This window comes from Brachycentrus maculatus, unplaced genomic scaffold, assembly GCF_059751285.1.
Source record: "Brachycentrus maculatus isolate JH-2025_06_01 unplaced genomic scaffold, ASM5975128v1 h1tg000475l, whole genome shotgun sequence".
Lineage (NCBI taxonomy): Eukaryota > Metazoa > Arthropoda > Insecta > Trichoptera > Brachycentridae > Brachycentrus > Brachycentrus maculatus.
The window spans coordinates 1,699,032-1,716,127 of record NW_028281222.1 but is presented as its reverse complement, the minus strand read 5'-3'; the positions used below and the strand labels follow the sequence as shown (position 1 = coordinate 1,716,127).

Genomic DNA, 17,096 nt, shown 5'->3' with positions numbered 1-17,096 from the left:
GTCGAGTTCCCAAAGGAGCATGCAGTGAACGCTGCACTGGATGCAACTCGTTAATCTTTCATCGGTTGTTTCGATGCACTTATTTGATACTATTTCAGTCCACTCTGTACTAATACGACTACAGGGTGTTGCAAAACTCCGAGCTAGGTACAAATTTTGTTTGACATGCTATTTTTTTTGTATTATATTTTTAAATCTCAACATCTCAGATGAAGAAGAATATAAATGTCTGGGCAATTACTTAGCTTACAACCGTCATAGGCTGGTTTAAGTCATCTCTTTATACATGTGTAACATATGTCACACTTGGCATGATAAAGTGTTTCAATTACTTGAAAGTTGTCAGGTCAGGGATTCGGAATAATCGGCGTGTTTGTATGAGAAGATGTATGAATGTGGAAGAGGCGAAGATTGTGTACGAATATAGATGGGTGTGGCGTTCTTTTCTCTCTGCCTGAAGTAGCGTGATTTTTAGTTAGTTGGTTACTTATATCAGAACCCGCAGAAAAATGACAAAACCAGATCTTTTGAAATTTTATTTGAATCATTTTACAATTATCAAACTTATCTTTCTTAACGTTTACTATGTATGTTTATATATATATATATATATATATATATATATATATATATATATATATATATATATATATATATATATATATATATATATATATATATATATATATTCATTTTTATATATTTATGTATATAAATGTGGAGGTCCTCTACCAAAAAGTTACATTTCCAATATTGCACAAAAAATCCTTTGAATGCAAATCTGTTCTGTTTACTGTATTCCATCTAAATCGTAATTAAAGTTGCGACAAAACGTGACCGATCCTGTGTTAAACCAATATGAAATCATTAAATCGCACCAAAACGTAACACTTTTACAAGTTAGAATTCCTGATTACCTAAAATCATTTATAATGGAAATGTAACGTTTTGGCGAGGACCTCCACAAATGTGTTTCTTATGACTAAGTCATGTTTCTATTCTGTACATATTGTCGTCAAATTGTCGTGTGCATGATGTCTCTTGTTTACATTTCGCTCACTCCTTTCAAGAACGTCATAAATCAAAATTCGTCAATTTTCAGTTGTGCATATTTTCGGAATGCCCAGAAAATGTACTATATCCCAGCAAAAGCAGCATATTTTTAACTTAATATTTACCCGCTACAGGGCAGAAAATGTTGTTTTTGCATTTTGAAGAAAAGGTATTGTTTTTTTGTTTTTTTTTTTTTAAATTTAATAAATATTTTTCAAATGGAGAAAAAACCTTCAGGTTTTACCTAAAAAGATCTGTTGCACAGTAAAAAGTTCAATAAGTGTCTTGATATTTATTTTTAATACATTGTATTATATTTTTAAACTTTAAAAACGTTCTCCTGAAAAATCAAGTATTTTGATTTATGACGTTCTTGAAAGGAGTGAGCGATTTGTATGTCACGTCAGTTTGTATTATAGTTTTGATTTTACTGTATCTAGATCGTTTTATTTTATTTTTAAATTTGTATCATAGTGTTATGCAGTGTATGCTATTTTTGAACTATTCCGTATGATCGTCCAATGATTCAAGGTGATCGTCTTGCTATGGATCATCTTCTTTAGTGAAAATAATCTCTTTTTTGAAAAATATTCTTTAAAAGGTAAAATTTTTGGAATTGAATCTGATGATTTTGATCAAATTTTTTTACCAAATTTTCGTATCGAAATTTTTATAGTTACATCCATCTCCATATTGAGATGCTATAATTTATCTTTAATATTTTTTGCATCCAAAAATGATCGCTTCATACTTATAATACTATGTATTAGGGTGATTTATTATTAGATTAAAACCAATATTTTTAGCTTTTTCACTTTTTTTTATTTGACCAGCGACCGGGTTTCGTCGTTACCGACATCATCAGACTAGTGGGAGGCTATACAAATTGTTATGTTATATATAAAACAAGGCAGGAGTTGATAACCATGATTTGATATAATTTTATTGAGAATTTTTTTTTTCTCAATAAAATTATATCAAATCATGGTTATCAACTCCTGCCTTGTTTTATATATAACATAACAATTTGTATAGTAATTTTATTGAGATTTTTTTTTCTCAATAAAATTATATCAAATCATGGTTATCAACTCCTGCCTTGTTTTATATATAACATAACAATTTGTATAGCCTCCCACCAGTCTGGTGATGTCGGTAACGACGAAACCCGGTCGCTGGTCAAATAAAAAAAGTGGAAAAGCTAAAAATATTGGTTTTAATCTAATAATAAATTAAAAATGCAATTCCATCACGAAGTGTCAGTGGATAATATAAATCTATTATTAGGGTGATCTTTAAACTACTGGGAATGATCCATTTTCAGTGCAAAAAATATTTTACAGTGATATGTCTTGCTCAGATGACTTTTTTCTAAGCAAAAATGATCATTTTACTTTAGAACTTGCTCGTTTATATGCTGAAGATGATCTTTGAGCTATTTTTGACATTTTTTTTACAAATGAAGATGATTTTGAAGCTACTGACGATCTTTCGCCGGTTGAAGATGAGCTCGCAGGCCAAAAACCCAATACACAGATGCTCAGTTATAAATTTTACCCACACCGAACCACACCACAGAATGTGACACAAATATTATTGGCTAATTCACTCATGTCTCATTTTATAATTGATTCGACAAGTGTCTCATTCTCATCATTATCCAAAAGTATCAAAATTATACATAAATATATCGCTCACTGCTTTCAAGAACGTCATAAATTAAAAATCGTCAACTTTCAGTTGTGCATGTTTTCGGAATGCCAAGAAAATGTACTATATCCCAGCAAAAGAGGCATATTTTTAACCTAATATTTACCCGCTACAGGGCAGAAAGTGTTGGTTTTTGCATTTTGAAGAAAAAGTATTGCTTAATTTTTTCTTAAATATACTAAATATTTTTCAAATGTAGAAAAAACCTTCAGGTTTTACCTTAAAAGATCTGTTGCACAGTAAAAAGTTCAATAAGTGGCTTGATATTTATTTTCAATACATTGTATTACATTTTTTAACTTTGAAAACGTTCTCCTGAAAAATCTAGTTTTTTTTATTCATGACGTTCTTGAAAGGAGTGAGCAATATATTAGTTTGATATTTTTCTTGCTTTTCTCGTGCGACAGTTGGAACCAATAACCAACAACCCTAGTGTTTTATTCAATTTTAACGATGTATGATTCGAGTTTTTGCCTAAGATTTATACTATTTTTTTCTTTAATGATAAAGGATGCGTTTAAATCGCTTAGATTATATTAGATTATCGAGTTGAATGAATCGCTCCACCGTTTATTTTGAACGACAATATTCCAACCTTATTGAATATTTAATGTTCGAAATACAGCAGGATCTCCTTAATCTGAACCCCCGCTAATCCGAACACCTCTACACGAACCCCCAATCGTCCCTTAAAAACATGCCTAGAATGAACTGACCAAGTGGATATTCCTGTGCCAGAAACGCTTTTACCTTAATTGAGAGACAAAGCTTTTTACTCGTCATTAAACAAATCTCGACCAACTAAAATACTTGATTTATTTATAAAAGTTTAATAAATACATTTAAACTTTCACAAAACATGTTTGTTTTATTTTATAAAAATACCCTACAGATTCTCTGTACTGTAATCTGAACTGTTTACTAACCCGAACAGAGAGTAAATTTTCGACGTTCGGATTAAAGAGGTTCTGTTGTAGTTTGATTCGTTCCGCGCTTTTGTAGGAAAGGCTAAGAAAATTGATAGTTGGTACGGTCGCGACGTGGTTTCCTTGGTTTTTTGTTGGTTCCAACTGCTTGTTTAAACTGGCGCAAACACTTGGAAGATAATTGTTTTGGTCCTACGTCTTCCACTTGTTTGCGCTGATGCATCGCCGAGTAAAGCATCTCTCTCAACACTCCACATCGGCGGCAAGACTTGTTCTTCCTTACCAGAATCCGTCCAGCACTGAGGTACGTATCATGACTGTTATGTGTGTTGGTTGACTTCACTCACATCCGCCATCTGCCAACAGCGGGATCGTAGCTGCTTGGCACCTGGCAACTCTTTGTTTTGGCCCGATTTACCATTCATCTAGATTGTTTATGTTGTTTGAATTAATCTTATTACTATCTCAAATACCGCCTCCTCTATCTCTCTTATCTCAATAATATACTTGTATATCTTTTTTCAAGCACATATCAAAGACAAACACACTCGTTTATATTATATTATGTATATTTACGATGCATCAGCTCGAATTTTGTACTAAACGATCAAGCAGAAACAGAATTATATACAAAAAAGACATTGTTAAATTCAGTAACGTCATCCCATCGGACACCCACTGGGATTAGAAGAGAGAACGCCCTTCAACCAGCAGCGCTCCCACCACAGGCGACAACACAGTACCACGTTACAGACTTGTGATTAAAACATCCGACACTATTTGTATTTTGTTCTTCGCCTAACGAATGCCTTCCGTGTCCATATTAAACGCTTCATGATTTACATAACAAGTAAAGAATAATACTGCATGGATCTTGTCAGCAAATACATTCACCAATAACCTACACGGGCACACGCAGAGCGGCCCTGACGGGACTACATAACACCGCCATACCGAGAGAAGATCCGTTCACTAACTCTCCCGGCATCGCCAGGGCGGAAGGAAGACACACTCGGAAGTAGTAACCCAGTAATCCCACACTGAACAGAGCCATATGATAGAATACTAACAAACACGAAGGGAACCCAGAAAGCGCGGCTAACAGAATGCTGCCTGACGCAACCGAAATAGCCTACACACACTCTGGAACCATTCGGAGCCAGGAAGCGAGACCTGACCGATCAGGAGACAGTAGGCACATCCATCCTCACCAGACACACACGACACGACACTGCTCAGAGCCACACGACACACTCTCTGTGTTAATATCGAGGATTTTGGATTTGTTGAAGCCAAAGTTGTAGCTCTCATAATATTGGTTCTGTATTGAGTTCGTACGAGTGTTGAAATTACTCTTGGGTAGATTATATATACTCTAATATTATATGATGCCTTGGTTTTTACTTATTGCTACTGCTCTCTTGTATTTGGAAACCCATTGACCATGTAGGACGCATCCCTGTTGTGAAGCAACGTGTTATGTATGATAAAGATTAGCCTATTCATGCGATGGATCGTCTCACAACCGCGCGACTCCCCAGCTCCTCGACGAATGCGAGAAACTGGACACGGTGGACTCGCTTCCTTATCTTCACGATCGCTGTTGCTAACAAAATGGACCTCGCGTATTCTCTAATCAACGATTCAAGATCACCTCGACTTATTTTGGTGATCAAGCATCCATCTTTTAGTGAAACGCTGTTCCGTACGTCGAGAATCGATCAAGAACCTTTTCAATTTGCTTTTATTTCGCTGGATTGATGCATTGAGGAGTATTTATGCATATTTTTGTCTGAAAAGATGGATCCCTCGCGACAGCGCGAGATCGCGTATTCTCTAATCTACGATTCAAGATCACCTCGACTTATTTTGGTGATCAAGCATCAATCTTTTGGTGAAACGCTGTTCCGTACGTCGAGAATCTACCAAGAACCTTTTAAATTTGCTTTTATTTCGCTGGATTGATGTAATGACACGAGTATCACTGTCTTTTTTTGTCTGAAAAGATGGATTCCTCGCGACAGCGTGAGATCGCGTATTCTCTGTCTCTTATCAACGATTCAAGATCACCTCGACTTCCTTTGGTGATTGAGCATCCATCTTTTGGTGAAACGCTGTTCCGTACGTCGAGAATCGATCAAGAACCTTTTCAATTTACTTTTATTTCGCTGGATTGATGCAATGAGGAGCATTACTGTCTATTTTTGCCTGAAAAGATGGATTCTTCGCGACAGCAAATGGCCAAGAACCTCGTGGGAAGATTGCGCACTCGAAGGCTTCTCGCATTCGGCGACGCTAAGCGCACACTAGACGCACAGACCCTGGTGGAGTGTGCTAGTCGTTGGGGGTCACGAGATGTGGTATGGGCGCGTTTCTGGGGGGTCGAGCGCCGGTTGTAGGGGACAACGTCCATCGATATATTGGAGTGTGTTTGTCTTTATGTGTGCAGGACCTGTCTCTTCGGAGCACTCTGTCCCTTTGGGGGCACTGGCCAGCCTTCCGCCCCGCGTATTATTGGGCCGAGAGAGATATTATCTGCGACTCGTACTCGTTCTTGCCGGAGGCGGTGTTTGAGGTGAGTCTGTTTCAACATTTTGAGTGTGTCCAAATACTTGTTCGCAAATCGCCCACTCTTTCAAGAACGTCATAAATAAAAAAACACTTGATTTTTCAGCAGAACGTTTTTCAAGTTTGAAAATATAACACAATGTATTAAAAATAAATATCAAGCCACGTATTGAACTTTTTACTGTGCAACAGATCTTTTTAGGGTAAAACCTGAAGGTTTTTTCTCCATTTGAAAAATATTTAATATATTTAAAAAAATATTTAAACAATACCTTTTCTTCAAAATGCAAAAACAACACTTTCTGCCCTGTAGCGGGTAAATATTAAGTTAAAAATATGCCTCTTTTGCTGGGATATAGTACATTATCTGGGCATTCCGAAACCATGCACAACTGAAAATTGACGATTTTTTATTTATGACGTTATTGAAAGGAGTGAGCGAAATCTGGATTATCTTCAATTATAGGAGCTGTTTATCATATAATTTTTTTGACATCTCATCGTAGATGAAGGAGAATATGGAAGGTTGTATATTCTAACCCTTATCCGCACCCAATGGTGCATAGGGCACTGCATCGTATTGACACAGTGTTATCTTGATGGTTACTTACACGAAGGCAAGGACTTCATGTATGTAACGATCGAGATAACACTTCAGACTTCCATATTCTTCTTCATCATAAAATAATATGAGTCTGTTTCAGGTTTACGTGGTAAGGTAAACTGTTTTTTTTTTAACCCTAGATTTCGGGACATTCGTAAAATTTACGACGGACATCTGTGAGGAGCACCGAGACATGCGAAGCATTTGGTGACAACAAGCATGCATCTTGTAAAAGGAAACAACACTCATTTTTTACCGCTTGAGTTTTATTTATTTTATGTTAACTTTTGTTAAAATCAAATAAATATAACTCAAGTGGTAAAAAACAAATGTTTTTTAATTTACAATTTCATAATGTCTTACCGCAAAGTCAATGCCAAAACAATAAATAAAATAGCATGTATCTTATTCAAAATTAAACATTTTTAATTTGAGTTTGACTTAGTAAACCACTATTTCTTAAAATCTCTAGTTTCGATGCATTCTGCATCATTTTCAAACACCGTATGTGAGGCTAAGTCTGAATTTTAGAATCTGTACTGTACATGTTAACTGAACTCGGCTGTCCAAACTCAAAACACAGTAAGGGACATTTTTTTGAAGTACGTTTTTTTAATATTTTTGGACTAAGTAGATTCTACTTAGTCCAAAAATGCAAAAAAACGTACGATAAAAAAATGTCTTTACTGTGTTTTAAGTTTGGACAGCCGATCTACCATCGACTTTTTTGAATCACCTATCGTCCAAGTGACTCTGAAATCTAGCTACGGCTTATGCAACACCGCTTATCATGACCCTACTCGGGCTTCAACTTTTGAAAGTTTTATTGCCTATGTCTACTCGTGAGTGGATTTACTCTTTGTGTTCAAAGTTACTATAATTTCATGTGATTCATGAGTGAAAATTCTATGCAAAAACTCTCGCTATCTCGCTAGAGGCATGAGTGCTACCATCGACGCAGTTTTCTCTCGATGTTAATAATAATAATAATAAAACCCTTATCCGCACCCTAATGGTGCATAGGGCACTGCGTCATATAAACGCAGTGTTATCTTGATCGTTTACACATGAAGGAAAGGTGATCAGCCCTCCGCTTCAAGTACCAGTCCAGGGTAATATTGAATAAATATTACAGTGAAAAAAAAAATCACTCATATTTATTCTTACCCCCCCTGGGAATCGATCCCGGGTCCTCCAGAACGGTAGCCGAGCGTGCTGACCATTACACTACGGAGGCGGACAAAAATTAAAAAATCAATTATTAAAAAAATAAAATTGCCTAAATTGTATGTATCATACTTTGATTCTGATAAACCCGTAATCTCTATCTTAAAGTATGAATTGATAGATATTAATATAAAAAAATATGATCAGAATCATTAAAGAATAGAAGAAATATTCCATTCAATTAAGAGAGATTTTCTTTAATCAATTTCCGCATTATTCTTCCTCTTCTAACGCTCATCCGCACCCGATGGTGCATTGAGCACTGCATCATATATAAACGCAGTATATTTATCGTTAACACAGATGATCACTCAGGGACACCACGGCTGTCCAAACTCAAAACAGTAAGGGACATTTTTTTGTAGTACGTTTTTTTTTTGCATTTTTGGACTAAGTAGATTCTACTTAGTCCAAAAATGCAAAAAAAACGTACTACAAAAAATATGTCCCTTACTGTGTTTTAAGTTTGGACAGCCGACCAGTTCAGGGTTATATTGAATAAATATTAGTGTGAACCCACACATAGGCCTTGCCTTTGTGGGATCTTTTTTTGTATTAATTTTATATATTTTCTTGTACTTGTATTTATAATATATTGGGAGAAAAGGGTGGAAAAGAATTTAAAAAAAAAACAAGAAAAAAAGGGCTTCAATTGATGACTGTTTTTTTTGCAGTTGAAGAAGACAGCCTCCCGAATCAGCAACGGTCAGTTCCTCTTCTGCAGTCACCGCAGTTCACCGGCGGAAGACCGCAGCCCTACAGTAAGTAGCAGTCCCGATATTACTTAATATAATAAGCAGTCTGAGCGCAGTCGAAATGCGATCCCTCAGACGAGTGTGCGGCAAAACGATGCATGATAGACGTCCGAATGGGGAAATGAGGAAAGAATGCAGGGCCTAGATGAGCGCTTTCGATAAAATTAAGGAAGTTCAGATGTGTGTCGAGATGGTTTGAGCGTGCGGAACGAACGAGTGAGGAGAGAACGGTAAAACAAATTTATTAGGCGAATGTAGTTGGAAAAAGGAGCGGAGGAAGAACGAGAATAACTTGGCGTTTCATAATATCATTCTAAGTAGGTTTTAAAAATCGCCCAATAATGAAAATCATCGTTTATGAACTACCACCGAGAACTGATTAAAATCAAAATAAATCTCAAATCGCCCTCGTATGTATTTTTCTAAGTAGGTACTAAGTATTTTATAATTTTTAAGTAATTATTAAAAATTTAATTTATATACATGCACATGCTGTATACAGTCAGGGGCGTGCATTCCATGTAGGCAGAAATGCAGTGCATATCCTAACTTACCCGCGTGACATATCGTTCACTCCTTTCAAGAACGTCATAAATCAAAAATCGTCAACTTTCAGTTGCGCATGTTTTCGGAATGCCCAGAAAATGTACTATATCCCAGCAAAAGAGGCATGTTTTTAACTTAATATTTACCCGCAACAGGGCAGAAAGTGTTGTTTTTGCATTTTGAAGAAAAGGTTTTGTTTAATTATTTTTTTAAATAAACTTACTATTTTTCAAACGGAAAAAAAAGCTTCCGGTTTCACCTAAAAAGATGTGTTGCACAGTAAAAAGTTCAATAAGTTGCTTGATATTTATTCTTAATACATTGTATTATATTTTTAAACTTTAAAAACGTTCTCCTGAAAAATCAAGTTTTTTTGATTTATGACGTTCTTGAAAGGAGTGAGCGATATGAAAATGCAACCTTATCTTACTAAGTACCCTAGTAAAGTGTTTCGCAAACTTTTTTTTATATTCAAGGTACACCTACCAAATTAAGAAATTTCAGAGGTACACCAAAGAGAATTATTTTTATTATTCAATATTGATTTATTATAATATTGTCACAAAGTTTATTTATTATCGTCACAAAACTAGACTTTTTTCCCACCAATTAATCACCACAGTACACGCGGCGGTACAATGCCCTAGTAAGTAGTACCAGCTTACCTTACTACCTGCCTCTACTGTCTACCCTAGTAAGTAGTACCAGCTTACCTTACTACCTACCTAAGTAGTGCCAATTATACGCTAAGTTTTTTCAGTTTTGAATTCCAAACATTGTCTTGTTTCTTTTTAAATTGACACAATAAGCGATGTTGGCTTAATCTCCTGAAATCTATCATTTTTGGATATGTGAAATTCCCCCTGTCATCTCGGCGCTTCTTTCCTTCACTTCTAGTTCCGAGATTCGGATTCTATCTTTCTAACATGCTTTTGAGAACAGATCAACGTTTTTTCGTTGTCTTTACGACGTCGCAGTGGTGGAAATGTGAAGATATTATAATACTATTTTTATTTATTGATTTGGCGATTAATTTGTAGAACTCCATTTTAATTTATCTATTAATTTTAAATCAAACACAGATGTTTTGAGTCTACTAAGTTGTATTTTATTAACAAAAACACATAAAAAATTAATATTGTGACAATTGTTTCGCCTTGTTAGGGCATTATCAAACGAATGTGAAGATCAAATGGACTACGGTCCTTATGTAGCTATACAATTCTAAGTGTCTTCCATAAATTATTGCTGCACATGTTAAAACTGTCATTTAGAATTATATAGCTGCATAAGGAATGTCAGTCCATTTGATCTTCACGTTCGTTTGATAATGCCCTAACAAGGCGTAACGATTGTCACAGTATTAATTTTTTATGTGTTTTTGTTAATAAAATACAACTTAGTAGACTCAAAAAATCTGTGTTTGATTTAAAATTAATATATAAATCATAATACTTTTATATTTTTTTTACAAAAATGTTTTTTTATGCAATAAGTTGGAAGTCTGAGCATCCCACGGATTACGACTTTGCGTTTGGCTGGCTTAAGCGATCACTTTATACACTTGAGAACAATACATGTTTCATATCATGTGAAGGCAATTTGAAATGATATCTCACCCGTAGGGTGAATAATCCAGTGTGCAATATAATATTATAATATAAATAAATATATGAATATATATATATATATATATATATATATATATATATATATATATATATATATATATATATATATATATATATATATATATATATATAATTTTTTAACATCTCATCAAAGATGAAGAAGAATATGGACGTCTGGGCATTTACGAAGCTGACGACCGTCATAGATCTCATCTCATCTCTAGTGAAGTTCTAGTGATTCAAGAACAATGTTTCAAAATTGGTTCATATATATAGAACTTCCAAGAATTTCCAAGTGGTGTGGTTGTCAATAATGGGTAGAATTGGTGAATGTTACACGTGTGTAAAGTGATCACTCAAACCAGCCTACGACGGTCGTCAGCCCCGTAAATGCCCAGACTTCCATATTCTTCTTCATCTTTGATGAGATGTCAAAAAATTATATGAAAATAACTCCTGGAATTGGAGATAATCCAGATTTTGTGAACAAGTATTTGGACACACTCAAATATATATATATATATATATATATATATATATATATATATATATATATATATATATATATATATATATATATATATATATATTTATGTATATATATATATATATATATATATATATATATATATATAATATATATATATATATATATATATATATATATATATTTATGAATAAAAAATATATTTAGTTATATCTCGGTATTCCACCACTGTGCGACGTCTTAAATCGTCAGAAAGCCAAAGAAAAGGCACGGCCGTGTGACAGCTCGGGGGATATGCACCAGTTCTAAAACGTGAATTTATTATCTTATTATTTTTTTTATACCGAACGATCGAAATACCGCGCGTAGCGACGCCGTCACAAAGACGGGCGCGCTCTTAAAAATAGCCCGCAAAGTTAGAAGAAGAGAACGGCCGCTGATTGAGGCGTTTTGCGTAACAAATATTAATTAAATTTTTCTCATTTTCTCTCCGCTGGCTGTGTGATGTCTTCCCATGTGTGTGTGTGGCAACAGGTCTCCTTAACAGGGCTGTCCATTTTAATGCGGAAATTAGTTTTTAAAATATATATTTTATTTATTAAAAAAAAATAGCTCCTATAATTGGAGATAATCTAGATTCGTGAACAAGTATTTGGTAACAGGTGTTGGGCTGTGGTCCCGTGGTTAGTGTCGCAGACTCTTGATTCAGAGTTTCTGGGTTCGAACCCACTCTAAAACATTTGATACATATTTTTAATAATGAGCCGCTTAGGCTTACAGAAATATGTAATTAAAGTATTTTTGTAACTAATAATAAATAATAATAAAACCCTTATCCGCACCCCAATGGTGCATAGGGCACTGCGTCATATAAACGCAGTGTTATCTTGGTGGTTTACACATGAAGGAAAGGCGATCAGCCCTCCGCTTCAGGTACCCAGTCCAGGGTAATATTGAATAAATATGACAGTGAAAAAATCTTTTTTTTTGTAATTACTAAAAATAAATATCCATATTTTTTGTGTTCAATAATTGTTAGTTAATAATAATAATTTTGGAAAATTCATATGGCGTCATTTTCGTAAAAAGGGCGCTTTCTTTTTTATTGTTTTCATATTGTTATAAAAATCAACGAATTACAAAAAAAAAGATCTTTAATTGTTTGGTAATAATAATAATGAAATAATAATAGTAATAAAACCCTTATCCGCACCCCAATGGTGCATAGGGCACTGCTTTATACAAATGCAGTGTTATCTTGATCGTTTTTACACATGAAGGAAAGGCGATCAGCCCTCCGCTTCAGGTCCCAGTCCAGGGTAATATTGAATAAATATTACAGTGAAAAAATCACTTTTATTTATTTGAACCCCCCTGGGAATCGAACCCGGGACCTCCAGAACGGTAGCCGAGGGTGCTGACCATTACACTACGGAGGCGGACAAAATAATTATGATAAGTTTGGATAATTTATGTAGTAATTTTCCTTAAATACTAACTCAAGGGCGCTTTGTTTAATTTTTTTTCTAATATTATTTCAAACATTAAAGAAATAAAAAAATATGTTTAGTAAAATGATCTTCAATTGTTTAATATTAAAAATAAATTGGGAAAATTATCTAGCCCGATTTTCGTAAAATACTACCAAAAGGGCGCTTTGTTTTATTATTGTTTTAATATTGTTATTAAAAAAAAAGAAATTGAATTAATTAAAAAATAATAATAAATCAAATACAAAAAAAATTGAATTAATTCGCTTATATCAAGCTTTTCTTGGCCGTCCTCGCTCTACTTTATCATGTTATATTTATCCATTCGCTCCACATTCTCAAACCACCCGTGCGACTCATTCTTTTCATCTCACAATCAATAAAAAAATCGTTAAACGCTTTTTGGAGAACCCTGTTTTTGAACGTAAATTAGTTTTCTTCTACAGTATAAAATTCTCGTATATTTAGTTTTATTAATTATTTCATCGTACGTCTATCTTCATACACGTTTTTTCCGTGGTGATTTTTGTCAGCAGGGTTGCCAAAAACTTTACTTTTTAATTCGCCGAATTTACGGTAATGTGAAAATATGTTTAGCCGAATAATTATGAGAATTTCGACGGCATCCTGATTCGCTTGTTAGTTTTATTGTAATGGGTCTGAACACGAACAGACCACTTGGCTGAAACTTGGCCAAAATTTTATTTATCGCCATGCAATATATATTTTTTTACGATGTCTGGGGATTGAAATAAATTAATCTAGAATTTTTCAACTCATCAGTTTTATTGTTTTCGTAATATTCAAGTGGAATTCGTTATTTAAAAATTTGTTATTTAAGAATTTTAAGTTTTATTTTATTTCACCCGTTTTAACTGAGGTCGTTGATCATAACCAATTTTTATTTTAAATATAGACATTTAAAAAAAAATTAAATTGTGTTTTTCAAAATAAATGGATATATATATATATATATATATATATATATATATATATATATATATATATATATATATATATATATATATACATATATATATATATATATATATATATATATATATATATATATATATATATATATATATATCTTCTTTTCCTAACTCCATCCCAACTTATCGTGAAGCTTGGGGCCAGCTCTCCTCATCCTTAGGCTGTAGGTCCTTCTACCATGGGCAACGTCATGTCCAGCCGAGTGTGCTGACCATGACACTACGGAGGCGGACAACACGTAAAATATTCAGGAGGGTCATTTAACTTACTTTTTCTTGGCAAGAAAGTAAACATCGATGCAGTTAGTCATTTTTAACAAGTCAATGTCCGCCTCCGTAGTGTAATTCAAAGTGTAACTCCGTAGGGTTCGATTCCCAAGGGTGGTAAAATAAATATAAGTGATTTTTTCACCGTCATATTTATTCAATATTACCCTGGACTGGTACCTGAAGCGGAGGGCTGATCACCTTTCCTTCACGTGTAAACGATCACGATAACACTGCGTTTATATGACGCAGTGCCCTATGCACCATTGGGGTGCGGATAAGGGTTTTTATTTTTATATTATTATATTTGTTTCAAATCCTTTGGGATTTTTTCAGGGCAATATTAAGCTACTAAGAAATCAAACAGTCAAATAGTCACGTTTTTGTAAAAAATGCACTTGGTCACTTTCTCCTGTATGACTACGGTATGTTTAATATGTTTATACATAATAATATTATTTACACATTAATCATTATCGACTGTCGAATTTTCGGCCCTAATGCCAGGAAGTGCGCTTCGCTTCCGCCGCTCGCCGCTGACAGAGTGTCACCTCCGTGATTTATGGGCGGCATTTTTTGCCGAAAAATATCTTAAATACGCGTATCGAAAATATTATACGAAGAGGAAGAAAAAAATCCGACCCGGACGAGCTTTTCGACAACGTTCGGAAACGTCGTCCGATGAGGAAGTCTTTCAAATTATCTATCTTTCGGCTGTTTTCGCCTTCACGATTGATGGCCCATTGTCTGAGACTTTCAACAGAATCGGGACGGTCCAATTTTAACGCCGGAACCGTTTTAAAATCACTTCCGGTACTGTATGCAAAAATATACATATATATATATATATATATATATATATATATATATATATATATATATATATATATATATATATGTATAAATATATATATATATATATATATATATATATATATATATATATATATATATATATATATATATATATATATATATATATATATATATATATATATATATATATATATATATATAATAATAATAATAATAAACCCTTATCCGCACCCCAATGGTGCATATGGCACTGCTTCATATAAACACAGTGTTATCTTGATCGTTTACACACGAAGGAAAGGTGATCAGCCCTCCGCTTCAGGTACCAGTCCAGGTTAATATTGAATAAATATTACAGTGAAAAAATCACTTATATTTATTTGACCCCCCTGGGAACGAGCAGGGACCTCCAGAACGGTAGCCGAGCGTGCTGACCATTACACTACAGAGGCGGACAAAAAAAAAAAAATATAAATATATATATATATATATATATATATATATATATATATATATATATATATATATATATATATGTGTGTGTATGTATATGTATGTAAATAGCGTTTTTCAGAGTGGACATATCTGGTTCAAGATTATTTTAAACTATCAGACCAATTTCACGATTTTTTTTTTTACTTAAGTAAAGTTTTTCAGAGTGAATAATTTCAGAGTAAAAACTATTTGATTTCAGATTGTTTTTACTCTTTTACTCCACGAACAATTTTACAATTCTACAATTACAAGTATTCATTTTTTTATTTCTTTAGGAAGGTTGTTGAAGTACTTGGTTCCCAAATATTTGAAGTTCTGTTGGAATTGTTTGGTATTGCATTTTGGTATTGTAAAGTCATGTTTATCTCCCAAGATGAACTTTTATTTAGATGTAAGTAATTTTCACCCTTAAATAGTTGGAGAATTCGCTCACTCCTTTCAACAACGTCATACATCAAAAATCGTCAATTTTCAGTTGTGCATGTTTCCGGAATGCCCACAAAATGTACTAAATCCCAGCAAAAGCGGCATATTTTTAACTTAATATTTGCCCGCTACATGGCAGAAAGTGTTGTTTTTGCATTTTGAAGAAAACGTGTTGTTTAATTATTTTTTTAAATATACTAAATATTTTTCAAATGGAGAAAAAACATTCAGGTTTTACCTTAAAAGATCTGTTGCAAAGTAAAAAGTTCAATAAGTGGATTGATATTTAATTTTAATACATTATTGTATTATATTCTTAAACTTTAAAAACGATCTCCTGAAAAATCAAGTTTTTTGATATATGCCGTTGTTGAAAGGAGTGAGCGAATTACAGTTTTATAAAAAATTGTTCTTTTTAGGGACTTTGAATGTTGAAAAGAATAATTTTGTTGGATAGGTTTTTTTCTTTTCAAAATTATTTTAATTATTGATCTCTGAACTGTTTGTTCAAGCCGTTGTTGTATGTTCCCCCCATTCAACAATGCCGTTGCGTCAACAGCATCGATGCTTTAAAACGTAAATTTAAATTGAATAATTTTATCATATTGATAGTAAATTTCGTCTTGTAAATGGTACGGCCAGGCGACATCGCTGCATTTGCGTGCCGCGCGCCGCTAAAGGTCAGAATGGCCCGCGACGTCGACGCCGACGCCGGCAATCTTGCCGATCTATTTGCGGCGCTGGCGGCGCGCGATTTTGAACCCTATCGACCGTATCGTGTATTTTGCGTTTGAAATTTTGAGGTAGATCCTCGGGTGACTCTCTTATCTGCGCAAACTGATCGGTGAACTTCATCCATGACTAACTTACTAACCATCCCTGAAGTAAGTCCTCTGTGACCCAAAAATGCCAGCAAGGCTTATGGGAAAAGTCTACCAAACAATTCGCTCACTCCTTTCAAGAACATCAAATATAAAAATTCGTCAATTTTCAGTTGTGCATGTTTTCGGAATGTCCAAAAAATGTACTATATCCCAGCAAAAGCGGCATATTTTCAACTTAATATTTACCCGCTACAGGGCAGAAAGAGTTGTTTTTGCATT

General features: G+C 34.0%; 1 protein-coding gene across 4 annotated transcripts in view; it reads left to right on the top strand.

The window, feature by feature from the left end:
- The window catches only part of sm (heterogeneous nuclear ribonucleoprotein L), a 455,499-nt gene that overhangs the window by 415,646 nt on the left and 22,757 nt on the right, over nt 1-17,096 (top strand). For all 4 annotated transcript variants that reach the window (XM_088272102.1, XM_088272101.1, XM_088272100.1 and 1 more), the window contains exon 6: nt 8,763-8,849. In XM_088272102.1, coding sequence (XP_088128228.1) covers nt 8,763-8,849 — 87 coding nt within the window. The remainder of the gene's footprint in view (nt 1-8,762; nt 8,850-17,096) is intronic.